Source organism: Parastagonospora nodorum, assembly GCF_000146915.1.
Source record: "Parastagonospora nodorum SN15 chromosome Unknown scaffold_36, whole genome shotgun sequence".
Classification (NCBI taxonomy): domain Eukaryota; kingdom Fungi; phylum Ascomycota; class Dothideomycetes; order Pleosporales; family Phaeosphaeriaceae; genus Parastagonospora; species Parastagonospora nodorum.
In genome coordinates, this window is record NW_001884584.1 from 307358 (window position 1) to 326563 (window position 19206).

Sequence of the window (19206 nt, forward strand, 5' to 3'; positions counted from 1 at the left end):
CGCCATTGACGATGAGCTTGGAGAATTGGTCTAAATCAAGGAGATGGTTCTAGGCTGTGCAAAAACCTACTTACAATGCGCGTGGACGCTTCCTATGAGAATAACGATGGGGATGATCAAGTGCATGCTGGATGAGACGGTTTCCTGCTATCTCAGTTTGACAAAATGCAGGTACCTTTCCTACGAGCGCTATAAATACGCTTGGATATAAAGTGATCATGGAGACCACCGTCGTACATCGGTAGTTTACTAATATTTGCGCGGTACTTTCGACCAGGATGGGATAATTAAGCCAAGTAATGTCCATAAGCACCCCATATATTGTGACCCTTTGATTGGCCCAACCTTCAGCCAGAATAGTGGACATGTAGTAAAAGACGCCATGAAAGGAATGTGAGCAAAGTGACCTTGAGCCAAGATCAGACTAGCACAAAGGTTCACTCACTTCGGAGAAACCAGTTATCCTATCTATATCTTAGTCAAAGGTAAAAGACTTTCTGCAGTAATGAACAAATTTCTCTGATAGTTTTCTCTATTTCTTTACATTATTGTAGCAATCTTGCTGCATTAGATATATCTCACTCATCATGCAACTTGAGAAAGCGTTCACTTAAGCGAGAATTGTTAGCATCGGGTATTGCACAAGATTGTAAAGCTATACATGTTGACGAAGCCAAGGTCACATACCAAAGGTGATCTGGTGTCTATCAACACACAAAACAGTTCCCCGCTAGGCTGCTGACCAGAGGGGTTTCAGAGTCTTCATCTTTCAAAGCTATTCAGAGTGCAACCTGTGACTGATCGCCATTTGGACTCTGACACAACTATAAATGTGAATCACTAGAAGTCTGAGCATGTCACAACAAAACACATGCAAGAGCCTTAGAATGGAGAGCCCAGTGGAGGTTTACAAGCTCTGTGATGCGTAATTATAGTTCTATGTTATAGGATGAAGCCGCACGGTGCTCACCAACCGTCATCACCAAGCTTGAACAGCCCATTCTTCTTCTTGTCGACCGCCCAGCGATCGCACCAAGCTTTCATCTTTTCCCTACTTTTCGCACTTCCAACGTTTACCGTAGGAATAATTCGGTCAATTCTCAGAGCACAGCAGAACATTGTCAACTCTCTAAAGCTACTATGTTCACTGTATGGCACACCAAAACAACTTGCGCGACTAGTGCTTCCACGTTGAGGAGTGAGGTCTTTCATGGAGAAAGCGCTCTTCCAGTTCTGTGAGTGCAACACAGTCTGTACTGCTGGTGATTCTGTGAACCGACTATTCGGTGGGCGGTAGTTCCAGCCAGAAGGTCGGAAGCCGACGCATCGGGAGAAGGTATCGGCATAGTTCCGCATATAGTCGTCCAGTGTGTCGGCGCGGATCTCGAACAGCGGTGTCATATGGACTTGCGCGGCCCGAGGATCCTTCGTCAATAGAGCATTGAGTTCTGGATCTTCAAGTGCAGCGCAGATACGCTGCTTGTTAGCGGGAGCAAAAATCTTACTCCCAAGGGCTTTGGCGATGCCAACACATATACGCTCCTTGCCGATGCTGTATGTGCCAACGACGACCAGAAGGCGGCCACGTTCAGGGCTTTTCGGCTGCTCTGGATTATCGGCGTTGGAATCTTTGCGTACGAATTTGACCATGCCCTGACCAGCTCGCTCCCGCTTCATTTGCTCCCAGCCATCCGCGTCGTCTGCACGACCCTTATTCAGACTTACGCACATGTCCGCGCACGCTTGAATAACCTGCAGCTGCGGTGGGAAAGCGTATTTTGGATTCAGATACGTAGTGTCCAGATAACAAACATCTAGCTTTTGCTGTTTGTTCCTGCCACTCACGACGTCTAGTACATCTGGCCGAAGCAATGGATGCTCGATGTGTGCTTGACACGCACGAAAGTCTCCGCAATGTAGGACGCGTTGCAATTTCGAAGGTTTTCCATTACTGGTTTCTTTTTCAAAGAGGAAAAGTGAGCTCCCGGGGCAATGGTTCGCTGATATCATTGTGACGAAGACGCCTTGCGTTCCAGGCACCTCTGTCCTCGCCTCGAAGTCCAAATCCACTACCCAACTAGGATCGACCCGTAGTTGTTGTCGGACGAGGTTTGCAGTGACCTTGCTGCAATATATGGGTCCATGTGACCAAGTGGATGTAAGGCCAATGTAATGATCGCTGTGGAAATGGCTGAGGAAATAAGCTTTCTGGCCCTTTACTGCTCCATAGCGAAAAGCATCGACGGCGATGAAGAAACCTGGCATAATTTTATAGAATGGACATGTGCGCTGGTATGCGGGTTTGCCACGGGCCGCGTTGTTCTCGGCTGCTGCCGATGCCCATGCCGCGTCTTCTGCGTGTCCTGCCATCAGCTTCGAGAAAGCCGAAGTCGGTGTGCTGCTGGCAGCTCCAAGCTGAAAGGGATTCGATTGTCCCGATTTCGCTGGCCTGATGGGGCGCTTAAACGCTTTTGCGTTGCTTGTAGGTGTGGTTGTAGCCTCAGGCGAGGTTTTTGCGTGTGGTAAAGGGAGTGGATTTCCGTCCAGGCAAGCGTTGACATGTACCGAGACTTCTTGTTCGGTCAAACCAGGGAGACTGCCGTTGCATATTGGACACAACGGCACGACCGAGTCCGCCGGCTTTTCCCTGTCCATGTGCGTATCATCGTCCCCCGGAAACATGTCTGTGGCGCCAAAATCATCTGGATCGCCTTCGAAGCCCGCCTCTTGCATCTCCAACTTCTGTTGTTCGCGCATCCATCGCCGTTCATCGTATTCTTCACCCTCCAACAGGTCGTCGTCCTCCAAGTCATCAAAATCTTCGTAGAGCTCGCCCTCAAATCGTGGAGTGCCTTCGGATCTCACGGTCTGGGGAGGCTTGACCATGGCTGGTGCGGTGTCATCTAAAGGAATGGGCTCCTCCGAAAGTTTAGAGATTGGTGATTGCTCAGTCGGTTCCAAATTTATCGTACCTCTTTTGATGATAGATGGTTCAACTCTTTCGTCTTCAGATTCCGAATCATCCACAAAGGGGCCTGATTTCTTGCGCCGCCCCGGAGCATCCTTGACAGCGGCAGGCGCGAGACTTTGTAATGTGGCGCTTTCCATGTCCGCTGGCGGCGGTGGAGAACAAGCAGACAAGGGACCTTGCTCTGTGAGTCCTGCTGAGCTCTCGCTTATTCTTCTCTTCTTGTTGCTGCCGCCGTTCTCGTTATAGCGATCTTCGCGCGCCTCTGGAGTCATGACGCCATTGGCACTTTCGTCGCTCCAGCCGACATCCTCCTCCACCTCGTCCAGCACGATCGTAGGGTTCGCACCTCGCTCTTGGAGAAAAATCCTGTTGTTGATATCCTCGGCCTTTTTAAAGAAGGCCAAGATGTTACCATTGGGTGTGCCCGCAGGCTTCGACTTGTTCTTCGTGTGGTTGGCAGGCAATCTTTTCGCCCAGTCGGATCCGACCAGTGTGGTCTGACCTGCCGGCTTCTTCCCGGACGCGGCCGTGGTAATCGCTTTAGGGGTGACTTTCGATGCGCCTTTATTCGTCGCTGCCATGTTCGCGGCTTTCGTCGAGGAGCGAGGTGGCGAAGGAGCACGACCGGTTGAAGGCGCTACATGCGACGATTCGGGTAGGCAATGGTTTTCTCTAGGGTTTCTGAACATCGGGAGAAGCTGTTCAGAACGTAACGGGGGGCGATGGGGTAATTACGTGTGGGGCGTTGAAAGGTCAGACGAGTTGGGACCAAATGGATCGCGCCAAGGCATCGCGCTATCACGTGTTCTTTATCGGAGCAGAAATTGCAGTTTTCATGAATGGCAGGCTGTGAATGAGTGTTTCACATGATGCATGTATTCAAATTATGAGCGCTGGTAGCTGTACGAGGCCATGCGTCCTGTATATGCATCACTAGGTGCTGCGCTAGTTATCGTACGCTGTTTGAAAACCGTAAGCACTGTTAAAGCGCGACCAAGTTAAGCCATACAACTTCAGGGCTGTTTTAGTGCTCTATCGCGTACTAGTCAGGTACTAGGTCTCCCTGAGCTTACGTATGAAATGACTGTTGCTCTCTAATAGTAAGTGAAATTTGATAAGAGCGCGCACAAATCATTGCTGCAACTGTTGGCGTCTACTGTACTTTGTCATCATCCCCATGGAAGAATCGTATGACAGCCTTCGCAACTATCTTGCCGTCGTGCATCCAGTCCGCCCGTTCACTCGCCTCGTCCGCATCCTTTTCTGAAAGAGTGCCCGACTTCACTCGCATCTCCAGTTGCCTCTTCACCATAGCCTCGTTGAATTCCATGTGTCCCTGTGTCGTGAATAGCCTCTTTTGTATGTACACACCCTGCACGCCTGTATGCTCGCTCGTGCCCCAGGTATGTACTTGAGTACCTTCTGGTAGCAAATCTGTTGAACTCACTGATGGTGCATTCACCACATGGTCGAGGTGCATCTGATGCAAATGGATACGATCTGTTTCTTCGGGCAGGTCAAAGAGCTGGCGGCCAATGTTGGACAGGATGATAGGTGAGTGGGACAATTCCCATTCCCCGTTGGCTTCTGGTGCCACCGTCGACCCTAGCACTCGACATAGAATTTGGTGACCGAAGCAAATTCCAGTGAATCGAATATCCGGTCGGTGGATCCATAGGTCTACTTGCCTATTAGGCAATTTGTCAGATCGGGGATTTTGGAAGACGCACGTTTGATCAAGTCCATGAGTGCATGAATCCACTCGTCGTCGCCATGTGCATCCCACTCGCTTCCTGTGATCAGAATGGCATGTATGTCTTCTGTGATTTCATCCTTCTTCGGTATCTGACCCCCTTTAGGCTCGACAATGTACTGCATTGCTGTTTCAATGGCAAGTTTGGGACTATGAGCTTCCCCAGCATCAACCAGCAGCTCATTGAGAATCTCGCCAAAGGAGCCTTTCTCCTTTTGTGTATCCGGATGCGGCTCGTCCGTCTCGAGGACCCAACTATTTTCGTGTAGCGTTGCTCGGGTCGCAGCGACCGCAGACCTCAGCGTCGTCCCTTAGTTCGTGTCTCGTCCTTGTCCCACTTTCAGCATTTATGGATGAGGGCCAATTCTGTTGTGCGGGCGCATTCCCTCGCCTCCAGTTGTCTTCGCATTTCCGCTCGTTCGGCGTCTCGCCTTCCTTCACGATGCGCACTCCGTACCGCTGCACTGTCGCGGACACCCTACACTAATGGCACAAAGACTGATGCATGGATATGATACCAGAAGACCTTTATGCAGAGGAGGTGGCAATCTGCAGCTGTGTACCTGTCTCACCTCACCATCACCGTCCTGCTTCAATGACGCTGTTTGGGGTGAGTTTATTTCATTGTAGACGACTACATTGGATCCATGGATCATATAACGTAATTTAGTGCGTCTTGGTAAAGCTTATGTACCGACAATTCCGAGTGCTCGGAACTACGGACAATTACTTAGCGTTATTCATATCAAGCCCGACTTGCTTCGTATCGTCTGATAGTCAATCACGGCTTTCATTAAAGCTCATGTCGCGCCTTCCTACTCAATCCCCTTTCCCTTGAGCTTCAACAGTTCAGGGTCATGCTCAGCATGTTGCGACTTGCCTGGTGATTCTGTGCCATGAAGGATGTCTGTAAATATTTTGCGCAGCCTCTCAATTGCTTCTTCGCCAACTTGGTAGTGTACGACAAATCTGCCACCACGTACCTTGACACCGTACTGTTCCGAAAGCTCAATGAAGTGATCAATGTCAATGCCGTGGGCCTCGAGATCGAGCCATACCATGTTCGTATCAACAGGGTATTGTAGCTTGCCTCCCAAGTCGGTCCAGATCTTCTGAATCTTCTTCGCATTTTCGTGTGACTGCGTGAGCTTACCACCCAAAAAGGTCTCCTCGACCGCGACACGTGCAGGTGCTGCAACGACACCTGCTTGTCGCAAGCCGCCGCCGATGGACTTTCGAATCCAGCGGCTGCGTTTGATGAAAGCCTTTGTGCCTACAATAATACTGCCGATTGGCGCTCCGAGCCCTTTGCTGAAACACAGACTTATGCTGTCGAATTCGGCGCAGAACTCTTTGAGGGTGCCGGCACCAGCGGCAACCGCCTCCCATAGACGAGCTCCGTCCAAGTGCATGATGATGCCGCTCTCCCGCGCCCAGGCAGATATGCGACGCACCTCGGAGAGAGGCATGATGGCACCGTTGAGCGTGTTCTCTAACGAAATAACGCGTGTAGGGCAGGCATGAACGTCGTCAGAGATAACGGCGTACTTCTGCACCTCTTCCAGTGTGATGTATGTACCGTTCTTGGCGTCGATGGGCTGCAGCATGGCCTGACTGAGACTCGCCACGCCGCCAGCCTCGTAATTTATGATGTGTCCACGTCGGTCACATAGAACAGCTTGCGGAGGGGCAGTCAGATGCGTGCGCAGCGCAACCTGGTTGCCCATCGTACCAGACAGTACAAGCAGGGCGTCTTCTTTGCCTGCTAGGTCGGCAATGAAGCGCTCCAGGGACAAAGTGGTGGGGTCCTCCATGGTCACATCGTCTAGCAGTGTGCATTGCTGGATAGCTCGCAGCATCGAAGCTGTGGGCGTAGTGTGAACATCGGAACGGAAGTCAAGGGGCGGCAGGGTTATCTTCAGCACCCCATGTTATGCTATTGCTGCTGCCGTTGGTAGTTGGGCCATGTGCGGACGCGCTCTTAGTACCCTTGGCTGTATACGCTGCAAATTCCGACATGGCAAGGTGCTTGGTCGATATGCGAAATGAGCGTGAGCGTGAGCGTGAGCGTGAGCGTGAGCGTGAGCGCGGGGTGGACAAGGCAACGAAAGCGTGTTTATGCACGCGCGGTCGTGTTACTGGGAAGTGGTGAGGTCAATTGAATAGCAGGTCGGTCACGCGACGTACTGCAGAGGCGTACAAGCGGAAACAACTGTGTTGACGGCATTGTGGTGCCTCAGGGCTGTCGTCGTCCCGAAGGGCGCGCGGAGCAGAGTGGGAAATGTCATTCCGAAGCTATGCGTCGCGGCTTCCCTGCACTATCGAATTAGGAAGGTGCACGTCACTCCAACACCAACTTCTGCCCACACGACCTGTTGGATTGGACCAGCGTGCGAACAGACGTTTCGGCCTCGAGCTGTGAGATTTTGCTACACTGTGTCCGCGATTTTGCACCGCAAGCCCGTCACAGCCTGTTCCGGCGTGAATATGCCTGGCCATGGAAGAGGGAACGTTCCCTACTGCTCATCAGAAAGAGCCGGGGCGTCAACTTGGGACGCAAAGCGAACTGCACGTGGAAAAAGAAGAAGTAAAAGCAAATGTGGAGATATGACAGTCATCGATACTGCCATCGTTCGCCCTTACCTCCAGCATTGATGTACTATGTACAAGCACACTGAGCCGCCAATAATCCAACCGCAAGACTCCTCGGGCTTTCTCGGAATAGTTCCGGCAATTCATCAACTGCCACCCCACGTACTTCTTCGCTAGGTCTCAACGGCTCGCATCGACTCGTGACATGCACCCCGCAACATGATCCATCAATCGCGCTTCATGTGGCCACTCGGTTTCAACCCGCGGCAGAGATCCATTCTTCCATTTTACGCGTCCGGCTGCTCTGTCTCGGATCGTCCACACGACGCTGCCTCGCCACCAATTCACAAGAACGCCGTACGTGCTCGAAATGCTGAGGTGCGCATATGCTTATGGCGGCGTTTGCGAATTGTGACGTGAGTATGCCAGCCACCACTTGGGCCGGGCCACTCCTATCGTATGAAGCCCTTTTACAATATAACTCTGCTTTGGGACACGGTAGCAGGGCCTAAGAAAGATTCTTCCGGTGCAAAAGTATGAAGCCCTTCATGTCCGTGTACTCACTGACAGGGATGGAGCATTTTACCTCTTCCGGGTTTCTAGAAGAAATCGATGCCACCACCTCGGTTGTTAAAGGACATTTAATCAAAACAAGCTTTGAGGAGACAGGACCCAAGGGTGGAAACCGGGCGAGCACAACTTGGCGCTCTGGGCAGTAGTACATCACCCGGTGGGTTTCGACAGTCACACACGCAATCACGTGCTTTCATTTCCGCCCATAGTTCCCAAAATGGACACGGTTTGGTTCACGCATCGGACATGGGCCAAAATTAGCTACTTAGGGCCTGTCTGGTACGCCAGTTTCGCCGGCCGTTTTGCTTTGAAAGAGGTATAGCGTTCACGTGAGCCTGCTCCTAAAAAACTACTATGACAAGTAGAGAGGCAGTAAGAGCTCTGTTTTAGCTGCGCTAATTCTTTACAAATTAGGCTTAAAGGTTACCCCTTTAAGCGCGTCTACGAACTGGAGCCTCTGTTTTAAAGAAGCTATTTCATATGTCAGTCAGCAATCTGGAAGCTCCGTTTGCGCTAAAATTCTGCCCGATTCTGCCACGGCAAAACTGGTCCCTCCAGTTTACCAGACAGGCCCTTATCAGTGCAGGTGGATAGGGCCAAGACTGTCTGGCCGACACCCGGCGGGCTTGTATCCTATGAGGACGTGCTAGGGTAGGTATCTCATGTCAGTCATGTGTGCTCTGGAGTTCTTGTGTGACCTAGGGCTCATGCTGATCTCCCTTGTCTAGCTTCTGCACAAGTTGGCATCTCCAAATTAATTGTGCTGGCGAGATGGTTTGAGACATTTACACCTGGAGATTTCTTCCTACACATCAGGCTTAACTAAGCCGAAGTGTCTGGTATAAAGCTCACGTCCCCTCAATGGGGGACGGTCAACAGCTCCAGCAAGAACCAGCACATTCTACTTCACAATGGTCTCATTCAAGTCCATCCTCCTCGCCATGACGGCTGCCACTGGCATTCTGGCTGCCCCCTTCGACTTCCTTTCTGAGCGCGACGATGGCAACGCCACTGCGGCCCTTGAGAGGCGCCAGAACACTGCGAACAGTGAGGGCTACAACAATGGCTATTTCTACTCTTGGTGGTCCGATGGTGGTGGTTCTGCAGTATACACGATGGGCGAGGGCAGCAAGTACTCTGTAGTCTGGCGCAACACTGGCAACTTTGTTGGTGGCAAAGGTTGGAATCCTGGAACCGGGCGGTTTGACACACTTTCTCCTATCCTCTCCCGCATGCTGACAATATCGAAGCACCATCAACTACGGTGGCTCTTTCAACCCCTCGGGTAACGGCTACCTTGCTGTATACGGCTGGACTCGCAACCCTCTTGTCGAGTACTATGTGATCGAATCCTACGGTACCTACAACCCCAGCAGCGGTTCTCAGCGTAAGGGTAGCTTCCAGACCGATGGCGGCACCTACGATGTCTCTGTTTCCACCCGTACCAATCAACCTTCCATCGATGGCACTAGGACCTTCCAGCAGTACTGGTCTGTACGTACCGCCAAGCGTGTTGGAGGTAGCGTGAACATGCAAAACCATTTCAACGCCTGGGCTCGTTACGGTTTAAATTTGGGAACTCATTACTATCAGATTGTTGCGTAAGACCAGCCACCAATTCACTCCGTTGGTAACGTATTACTAACAATAGACAGCACCGAGGGCTACCAGAGCAGTGGCAACTCTGAAATCTATGTGCAAACCCAGTAGTGAGTGCACTGTTCTCCCACAGGAGAGCCCACCACCGACGCATATCAGGAGCACAAATATGCCGACACGTGTTAGGGAGCGCTGAGATCGCGACTCGGTCATTCCCGATCAGCTTTACATAGCTAGGCACACAGCCATCTTGTTTGCACTACGACGGTAGTGCTTGGCCTTTGGTTCATTGTCCTTCACTTCTGCCTCTCGCTTTCTTGTTCATCTTAGACTCCGAATGAATTCATTACCCTAAGCTCATGACCTGTGACTTGTGTCAACGTATTCAGATTTCAAGAGCATTTACTATACACAACAACGTTGACAGTGTCTTTTTCGTACTTGCCACATTTTCTACGAAAAAAGCCATATTGTGAGTGACGGAGGTGCATATCCCTCATGAAGTGTTGAGTAATTATCGGCATCTCGGGCGTGCGCGGAAATAATTGATGTCACGACCGCGTGTGTATTTCCGGCCTCGGAGCAGCGCCACCACCCCCCTGCCTTTTGAATACCTACCCATTCTTCGGCGGACAATTTGGGCTCCATATCGTGTCGTTGGGAATGTGGTTCCCTTTTAGATAGGGCGTCCTGACAGAATCAAATTGCACGTTTCGATCGATGCGACGTTGCCACAATGCGCAATCGTCATCACCGAGTCCACACCTGGCAGCTCTCGAGCTGTTGGGCGAGGAAAGGTAGTGTGCATTGCTCCACCTACCGGCGTTAGCTCATTAGTTGAACGGGCGGCAGAGTATCTAAAAGGCTCTGGGATCCCAGACTTACTTGTTGTCGGTCAGTTTGCGACTCTGAATCTCTAATCTTGTATCTACATCACAAACATTCTGTACTTTGCTCAAGTCGCCCCGATTCGCAGAAAACCAAAGCATGGTTGTCGTAAAATTGGAATCGCATACATCTATCAATGGTGCCCCTGCGTCCGCGGACCTTTCGAATGACCAGGACGCTGAGAAGAATGGACCGCAACATGGAAGATTACAAAGGCAAATATCCGAGCCACCATACACGATATGGGGTAAAGGAGCCAAGATATGGATCCTCTTTTTGGTGTCAATCTCGGCTTTGATATCCCCATTTGGAGCAACGACATTTTTTCCGGCACTCAATGTCTTGACCGAAGTGCTCAATATCTCGCCCACACAATTGAATCTCTCAATAACTACATACATGGTGCGTCCCCACCTATTCAGACTAGAAGCAGATGCAGAAGTCTAAAGTTTGCTGAATAGATTGCGCAAGCCATTGCTCCAGCGTTCATCGGAACGATGTCGGACAACAATGGCCGTCGCCTGTCCTTCATTGTATGCTTCGTTATCTTCATTCTTGGCAACATTGGTCTTGCGTTGCAGACAAACTACGTTGCTTTACTGATTTTGCGGATGTTGCAGGCGATCGGTGGAACTGCTGCAATTGCGTTGACTTACGCAGTCGTTGCGGACATTGCCACGTCCGCTGAAAGAGGCAAATACATGGGATATGCTGGAGCCGGTATTCTTTTTGGCCCTGCGTTTGGCCCCACAATCGGCGGGATCCTGGCGCAGTACCTTGGATGGCGAGCGATATTTTACTTCCTCGCCGTCTTTTCAGGCGTACTGCTAGTGTTGTTTATATTCCTCTTCCCGGAGACTTGCCGGAACGTCGTGGGTAACGGCTCGATTCCCGCCAGGGGCGTCAATCAGTCCGTCTTGGGCTGGTGGCAGCATCGAATGCAAGGGCCTGATGCTACAGGAGGAGGCCTCAAGCCGCAGAAACGCAAGGTTGCGTTTCCAAATCCCTTTGCAACCTTCAAGATTATTGCAGAGAAAGAGTCTGGCATCATCTTGCTATACAATGGCTTCTTCTTCACAGGCATGATGGTCACTGTCAGTGCGATTCCCGCTCTCTATGGTAACGCATACCATCTCAACGAGCTCAATCTTGGTCTTTGCTACATCGCCAATGGCATGGGTTCGCTGCTTTCGTCGCTGACAATGGGCCATGTTGTGGATTGGAATTTTAGACGGCATGCAAAGGCCATAGGCATGACAATTGAGAAAGGAAAACAGCAAGATCTGACTTACTTTCCCATCGAGCGCGTAAGGATGCAGATTGTTATTCCAGGTCATGTCATTGGTATTCTTGGTCTCATCGCGTTCGGATGGACAGTCAAGTTCCAGACGCATATTGCCGGCCCCGAAATATCTCTCTTTGTGATCGGATTCGGCATTAGTACGGCATTTAATATAACGAATGGGTTGCTGATTGATCTTCATCGTGATCAGCCGGCTGCAGCAACAGCTGCAATCAACTTTGCCCGTTGTCTCATGTCGGCAGGTGGAAGGTAAGTACACTACTACGTGCGGCTATGGTAAAAAAAAAACATACACTAAAACTTGACAAGCGCGGCGATCGTCCCTATGTGCAACGCGATGAACCCTGGGTGGGCATTCACCTTCCTTGCCTTGGTATACGTGGCGTTAATAGCAGTTGTGCTGCTTGTCATGAGAGACGGCATGAAATGGAGACAAAATCTGGAAGAGAAGAAGAGGATCAGAGAAGAGAGGCAGGAACAGTCTTGAATTGTAGAATTCTGGATGCATCATCTAGGCTTACTCCGGGTGACGACATTTAAACACGATGCGTTTGAAGCGGCCACTTCCGCAAAGTCATACACCAGCCTTGAGCAGTACGCGATTATAACACTTCAACTGGGTTGAATATCAGCTGTGTCTGCTTGTAATCCGTTGATATAGGGCCGTGGTAAGCATTCAGACCAGTCTTGATATTATTCGGATATAGGTTGATTCAGTAGCAGACGGTATCGTGTTGAAAGTGAAAGTCCGGCTCCGCGAACAAAGTGTGCTGCTTCTGTCGAACGATGAACGAGACGCAAATTTTCTTCTCATGGTCATACAGTTCGCAACACAGCCACACCTGCGCGTTCGGCGAGATCATATACAGCACCGACTATTCGGTCGACATCTTTTGTCTTAATGGCAATGCGATGTGCACCTTCCCATTCGACCAGCGTTGTGGTACCGTCCTCACAATAGTCGTGCAGAAGTTTTTGGTGCAGGTGAAGCCCCGGGTCGGCAGTTCCGTGCACATGCAGCGTCGGCTTGCGCAGTATTGCTCTGTCGTCGACTTCCTTACAGAATTGGAAGCCCTCTGAAATGCTTCCGGCATCGACCAATGCCTGGCTCTGCATAATGGTCGGGTTCAGGTTGCTGGGCGGCGCTCGACCAGCGAGCAGGATGCCAAACCGCCAATTGATTCCGGGCACTCGTATCAGGCCAGGCTCTATTGGTCGCTGTCGCGCTCTGGCTTCTTCTTCCCTCGCTTGCTGCTCGAGTAGGAGACTTGCAGACACCTTTGCACCCTGGCTGAAGCCCATCAGACCAACCCACTCGCCTGTGCCCCCATCTCGGTCATCATCCTCAATGGCTGTTCTCAGCGCATAGCCCATCTCGTCGATGCAGCTCTCGGCATCGATCTCAGCATGTTCGGGCAGCCATCGTAACCAGCGACGGAACGGCGAGTAGGAGCCGTAAACGCCGATTATGTCCGGATGGGGGTCGCAGAGAAACGGGCCGTCTGCCCACACGAGACGGAATGAATGATGCAGATGGCGAACGAGGGATCGCGACTGCACCTCGAAGATTGCAGCGTTAACACCACCGCCGTGCAAACAAAGGATCCGCGGTAGGTGCTTCGTGTCAGGCGTGTCGGAAGGCATTGACGGCATCGCGAAGAATGCACGAGGCTGTGAGTCTTATGCAGGGAACCGCGAGGGTACGGAGAATGTCAAGGAGCCAAAGGACACAGAAGCGGGCGGACAAGAAATGATGGAGCTGACATTGACGGAAGATGACAAGTCACACAGCCTTACCGGGAAGCGACCATGACCCGGATTCCGAAATGTTCATGACATGCTTGGAAAACCAACATGGCTGACAACTGTCAAGTGGTGCCACACTGTTGCTGACTAAAGCTGCCTAGTGAGTGCGTGTAGCTACACTCATACGTCAACCATGATGTTCGAAGACGCTGCATTCTTATCGCCTGTGCTGCAATGATTCGCGCGTGCTGTGCCTCACGATCATGAGCACCATGCAAGGGCAATTCAATTAAGCTGTCTAACTTCAAGGCTGGTTTAGCTCTTCGCGATACATTGATCAGCTGGCAAGTCTGTGCAGGCTTATAGATAAGATAGCGGTAGCTCTCTCTCTTAATCAGGTCGAGTTTAAACCGGGCACCCACCGAATTGTTGCCGCACCTGGCGATGGAAACTGGAGCCGAAGCACCCGCATTCACAGCCTGTCCGCTACCAGCTCCCTCGACATTCCCGACATTCCCGACATCCCAAGCTACTCGATAGTAGAGCAGTCCGCCGACGCGTCTCGAGCGCTGTGGCGAACACGAGTGCTTCTGCTCACTTGACTCACGCTTTACCGCCAGCAACGACGCCCACCATCGTCGCTCCTTGTTCGACGTCTACATCGCTGCCGGACCTTTCCAACTCACCTTGCTTACCTGCCAGTTCTCGCATTTCGAAGACTCTCACCACAACAACCCAGACACACATGCCGACCAGAAATCCTAAGCTCGCCTTGAACCCCTTGTTAAATCTCGGTGCATCTGATACTGGATACAAAAACTGCTGGAACACAGTGGTCAGTGCAGCCCCACAGCTATTCATAACGGCCAACGTCAATGCTCGGACTTGTGCGTCTCCAGATGTCAGAATGTTTGCCCAAGCATAGAATATTGGCGACAAGGGTCCGTCTAATCCAGCGAACATGTATGAAGCAAGCTTCAGGCCGAGAGGAATGTCCCAGGCGACGAGACAGGCCGTACCGAAGGCGAGAATAGCTAGGTTCAGCACTACGGCATTCATCCGACAGCCCGTACTATCAATGTAGGTATTTAGAAGCAGTACCATGACGATGTTGAAGCCATTGATGGACGTAGGGATGTTGTTGACCTGGCAAAAATTCAGCGCTGGCGATCATGCCACGGGTAGAGAAAACGCCACCTCGTAGAGAGACCAGTCATGATCCGGATCGTTCTTGAGAAAGAGCTGCGCCACCGTATTTGCGACTTTGCCGACGGTCGTATTCCAAAAACTAGGTCGATTCAGCACACTTCGCTGGGTAGTCCAAGGCTAACTCACCACCACAGGATCGTCAGAACATAAAGCTGCCACGTCAACATCGTGCGCTTGAACAGATCTATGCTCAGTCTTGTTTCCTCCTTTCTTCCATCCTCGACCAATCTCGCTACGCATCTCGTCTTCTCCTCTGCTGACAAGTAAAATGCTTTCGTCTGGTTCGGGGTATCCGGAAAGAATACAAAACCATATGCAGCGATGACAATGGTGATTATACCGTCGAAAATGAACACCCAACGCCTCCATTCTATGTCAGTCGGGCGCCTCAATACCGTTTGGGTAGAACCTACCAGGCGGCCAATCCACTTTTCCCGTTCATGCCCGCTATCATGGCGGACTGCATATAACCCGAGAACATGGTCCCTACGTATGCCGCGCATGCAAAGATTGCAGTCCTTTTCCCTATTTCTGTCCTTTTATACCAAGAGCCCAGGACATACTGCACGCCTACGAAGCAACTTCCTTCCAAGAACCCAATAAGGAATCGAATGGGATAGAGCTGGTGAGTGCTGGTAACAAAGGTTGTTCCAATTGTGAGGATACCCCAGAGAAGCTCTAGACCCGGAAGAAGTATCCGGGGAGGAACCCAGGTTAAGAGCAGGTTGGCTGGGATCGGCCCAAGAATTTGACCTCAAAGACGTGAGCAATACCTCGCCGGTGTCCATGAGGACACATCTTACCAACTTGAAAACATGTCACTGCAAGATTGTACTCAGTCCCCATCATGCCCAAGTCCTCGCGCATTCCGCTCACATAAGCGTTGCTAAGGTTGGCTTGGTCTAGCCACTTTGTGAAAAATGCCAGACAGCCATATGTGAGGATGAAGAAGTCTATTTTCTGAAGGAGTCTGTGCACCATGCATCAGTACACAATATGTCGCTGAGACTTTCATACACACTTCTTTTCGGTGGAAGGTGTTCCTTTCGGGTGCCAAATAAAGAACGCTGGGCGATTCTTGCCATAGGAGGAAGCGAACAAGTTCTTAACATGATATGATAGTGTGAGAGCCATTTGATGAGCACTTTGAGGCACGAAATGATTCGAGGCCGATCAGGCAGTCTACGGGCAGATTCATGCAATCTTGTAGGTCGAGTATTCACCAGACACAGTTGAGCTTATCGCATGCCGCCAGGGTTAGACTCTCCACTTCTGATTGCTGTAGGATGCCTAGCTCTTTCACTATCGATACTACGTTACAAGGATTATTAATCGTATCGCGGTGAGTGACCCTGTAGAGAAGTATTGATCGAACAACTAGATGGCACCGCAGCTGTGGTGGACCCAACATAGATTGTGCAAGCCCAATCAATGGTGTTATTCTCAATGCAATGTCGGCGACACGTTACCGCCTTGGCGCACATCGGATAAGTTCGTCCGATGGGTTGTACACTACTAACAATGCTCATTGACGATTTGAGCACGGGCAATGCGGTGATCGCTCAAATACCAGGAGTGAATGCCATTCGTACGCTCTTCATGAAAAATGTCAATTCCAGTATCAGCGGCGGAATTCGCGCCCACATCCGTCGAAGAGGTTAGTCATCAACGCTTGATTTACTCATATTTGCATCTTACAGGCTACCTAGAAAGCTATCAAGTACGTTTACTTCCATTCCGGATCGGATGCCACATATCGTAAAGTAGCCGAGACACCCAGGGGCTTCACGTCCATTCCCATAATTGATGTGAGCAACATCGACGGTTCCTTGGCCGATAGGAAAACCATTGCTGCAGACATTCGCAGTGCATGTGAGAGTTGTGGGTTCTTTTATATCGAAAACCATACGATTCCACAGGAAAGTGTTGATGAAGTTTTCGCTCTGCTCAAGCGCTTTTTTGCGCTTGATCTTGAGGTGAAGATGAGCGCGCATGTGCACAAAAACCCTGCTATTCGAGGCTACGAGCCTATGCTTGAAACTCGGCTTGATCCACGGACACGAGGTGGTAAGTGAAGCTCTTCAACCATGCTGCCCTCGGACTACAAGCCTTAACTTATACCAATAAGATATCAAAGAAGCCTTCACCATGGGCGACTGCTATTTAGAGCCCGAGCAAGCATACACAGCCAAAACTGGCCGACAGCCTCCAGAATACGTTACCAGGCCGCAGAACATTTGGCCTCAAGATACGCCATGGTGGCGTGAGGGCTTGTACAAGTACTATAAGCAAGTTTTACCACTGGCCATGAAGCTCGTGGGGATCCTGGCCATCGCATTTGATCTCGATGAACATGCTTTCGATGAAAAGTTCCAGTTCCCCATTACAGGGATGCGTCCGGTTACACTATCCTCCCACACCTACAGGGAAACATGAAGAGAATGTGGGCCTAGGAGCGCACGCTGATTTTTCATGTATGCCCTAAACATCCGCAGTATTCGATTATCCTTAGAGCTGCTAACAGCGGTATTCTAGGGCTTACACTAGTCCTCCAAGATTCCATTCCCGCTCTCGAGGTTCTGAACCAGGATGGTGTCTGGGTTGACGCGCCACCAAAACCCGGCACGCTTGTGTGCAACGTAGGACAATACCTAGAGAAGCAGACGAACGGGAGATTTCCGGCTACGGTTCATTCGTGTAACGAACAAGACCGGACAGGAACGCTATTCCCTGCCCTTCTTTCTAACCCCAGATGCGGATGCAGAACTAGAAGTACTCAATTGTTGTCGAGACGATGATGCACAAGGAGAACGAACGAAGAGCTACGAGAAAGTCAATGTAGGAGACTTGTATATCAGAAGGATTCTACCGGCTCGAAGAAAACATCCTACTAGTATCAAGTTTGCAGATGTCCCTCAAGAGCGCTGGTCATATAGAATGCTATTAGGCTAAGATAATTTTACTGTATCTCTTAGCTGCTTAGCTTCTTGCTCTCTAGCTACTATTCATAAGGTAAGTTTTAGTTCAGTCGCTTAGCAGAGCGGCTGCGCCTTTATCTTCCGAACGACTCTCTATTACAACTGCACTCTGCATAAGCGTAGCATACGTCAGGAAAACTGTTTTTTGGTATTTTGGTAGTATCGCCACGATTTGCTGTCGATTCGACAGATACGACGATTCAATAAAGTCGCTCTGGTCTCTTTTTTTTAACGTTAACTTAACGTTAATTTGATAAAACTAGTTAAATTGCTCTACCTACCTAGGCTGATAATTATATAATATATAATATTAGAACTAGAATTATATTTTCTAGATATATTATATATAGAAAACTAGATATTAAAGTATAAAGTGTAAAATTAACTAGATAATATATTCTTATAACTAAAGTATATAACATACCTTATAGATTAGTAAGCTATATAGGTTAGCAAGCTACTTTTGCTAAGCCTCTACTAAAACTATCTTATTCTAGCGTAAAATAGCTTATTTTAGCTCTATATAGTATAAAGCAAAGTATAATATTATTTAGAGTCTACTTCTACTACTTTCTTATATATATATATATATTATATCTAACGTAGTTCACAAGCGAGCTGTCTAACCTAAGCGAGCTATCTATTCTAACTATAATAGCCTAATAACTACTCTGCACTACTATGCTATTCTAACGCAACGTGTAATTAATCTATACTAAAGAGACTTTATAGCTTGCTATCTAAGCTATAATTAAAGATTATAATAAGAGTAAAAGATGCGTTATTATAGCCTTTAGCGTGCCTTAAAGCACTCTTAGAGACTAACGCTAAGGAGCCTTCTCTTAACGCAATTATAAGCTTAATTTAAAAAAGCTAACTAAGCTAAAGAAGGAGGCTCTTATCTAACGTATACTTAAGCTTTAATATATAAGGTATATCTACTATAAAGGCTATAGTGCAAGATATAGCTAATAATCTACTTACTAAGCGCAGTAGAAAGCCTATTAGTAAGTACTAAGTAAATAACTTTAAGACGTATACGCCTAAGATTAAGCTTTAAAGAAGTTATCTATATAATTATTAGTAAGCTCTTAATAAAGATCTACGCATTATAACGCCTTAGTTTAAGCTAGTTACTAATATAAAGGCAAAGTATAGCATTATAGATAAAGATATATATAACTTTAATAAGATAAGCTTTATAATAGAGGTTATCTATAGCTAGATAGTCTTTATAGGCTCTAAGAAGCGTAGTATAAAGAGTCTGCAGCTAGAAAACTATAGTTAGGTTACTAATATATAAGAAGTTAATGCTAAAGAATAAGCTATTCTACTCTTTCTTATCTTCTCTAGTAAGGTTCTTATAACTTTCTAGTTCTATAATTTACTCTAGAATTAAGTAATTAAGGTTAGTTCTAATAGCTAGACGTTAAATAAGCTTAGTATTACTTTAGTTAAAGCACTTTAATACCTATATAAAGGACTAAAAGGTAAGTATATATAGGCTGCTAATTATAGATAGCTATAAGAGCTATAGCTTATATAAATTTAATAAATACTATAAAGAAGAGAAGATTATTATTCTCTATATACC

At 49.0% G+C, this 19206-nt stretch overlaps 7 protein-coding genes across 7 annotated transcripts; 3 read left to right on the forward strand and 4 right to left on the reverse strand.

The window, feature by feature from the left end:
• Positions 1–966: 966 nt before the first annotated feature.
• Positions 967–4849, reverse strand: SNOG_15267 (hypothetical protein; the record flags this gene model as incomplete). Its single annotated transcript, XM_001805372.1, has 4 exons — positions 967–2903; positions 2973–3533; positions 4187–4351; positions 4702–4849. 4 exons carry the CDS (start codon positions 4847–4849, stop codon positions 967–969), a joined length of 2811 nt encoding a protein of 936 aa, XP_001805424.1.
• Positions 4850–5327: 478 nt separating this feature from the next.
• SNOG_15269 (hypothetical protein) lies at positions 5328–6745 on the reverse strand. The gene has a single exon (XM_001805373.1). The coding sequence runs from the start codon at positions 6581–6583 to the stop codon at positions 5540–5542; it is 1044 nt and encodes a 347-aa protein (XP_001805425.1). The 5' UTR covers positions 6584–6745; the 3' UTR covers positions 5328–5539.
• Positions 6746–8800: 2055 nt separating this feature from the next.
• Positions 8801–9843, forward strand: SNOG_15270 (hypothetical protein; the record flags this gene model as incomplete). Its single annotated transcript, XM_001805374.1, has 4 exons — positions 8801–9068; positions 9133–9490; positions 9545–9598; positions 9648–9843. Coding segments are annotated over 4 exons (681 nt in total). The 3' UTR covers positions 9649–9843.
• Positions 9844–10873: 1030 nt separating this feature from the next.
• SNOG_15271 (hypothetical protein) lies at positions 10874–12166 on the forward strand (the record flags this gene model as incomplete). The annotated part of the gene is made up of 3 exons (XM_001805375.1): positions 10874–11816; positions 11886–11928; positions 11989–12166. The coding sequence occupies 3 exons, from the start codon at positions 10874–10876 to the stop codon at positions 12164–12166; spliced, it is 1164 nt and encodes a 387-aa protein (XP_001805427.1).
• Positions 12167–12495: 329 nt separating this feature from the next.
• Positions 12496–13332, reverse strand: SNOG_15272 (hypothetical protein; the record flags this gene model as incomplete). Its single annotated transcript, XM_001805376.1, has 1 exon — positions 12496–13332. One exon carries the CDS (start codon positions 13330–13332, stop codon positions 12496–12498), a length of 837 nt encoding a protein of 278 aa, XP_001805428.1.
• Positions 13333–14028: 696 nt separating this feature from the next.
• SNOG_15273 (hypothetical protein) lies at positions 14029–15115 on the reverse strand (the record flags this gene model as incomplete). Its single annotated transcript, XM_001805377.1, has 4 exons — positions 14029–14571; positions 14623–14713; positions 14761–14997; positions 15048–15115. The coding sequence occupies 4 exons, from the start codon at positions 15113–15115 to the stop codon at positions 14029–14031; spliced, it is 939 nt and encodes a 312-aa protein (XP_001805429.1).
• A 1125-nt stretch (positions 15116–16240) lies between these two features.
• Positions 16241–17070, forward strand: SNOG_15274 (hypothetical protein; the record flags this gene model as incomplete). Its single annotated transcript, XM_001805378.1, has 3 exons — positions 16241–16291; positions 16344–16701; positions 16763–17070. The coding sequence occupies 3 exons, from the start codon at positions 16241–16243 to the stop codon at positions 17068–17070; spliced, it is 717 nt and encodes a 238-aa protein (XP_001805430.1).
• Positions 17071–19206: the final 2136 nt, after the last annotated feature.

Coding starts and splice junctions, on each gene's coding strand:
- SNOG_15269 (XM_001805373.1), bottom strand. CDS start 6,583: ATGCTGCGAGCTATCCAGCAATGCACACTGCTAGACGATGTGACCATG.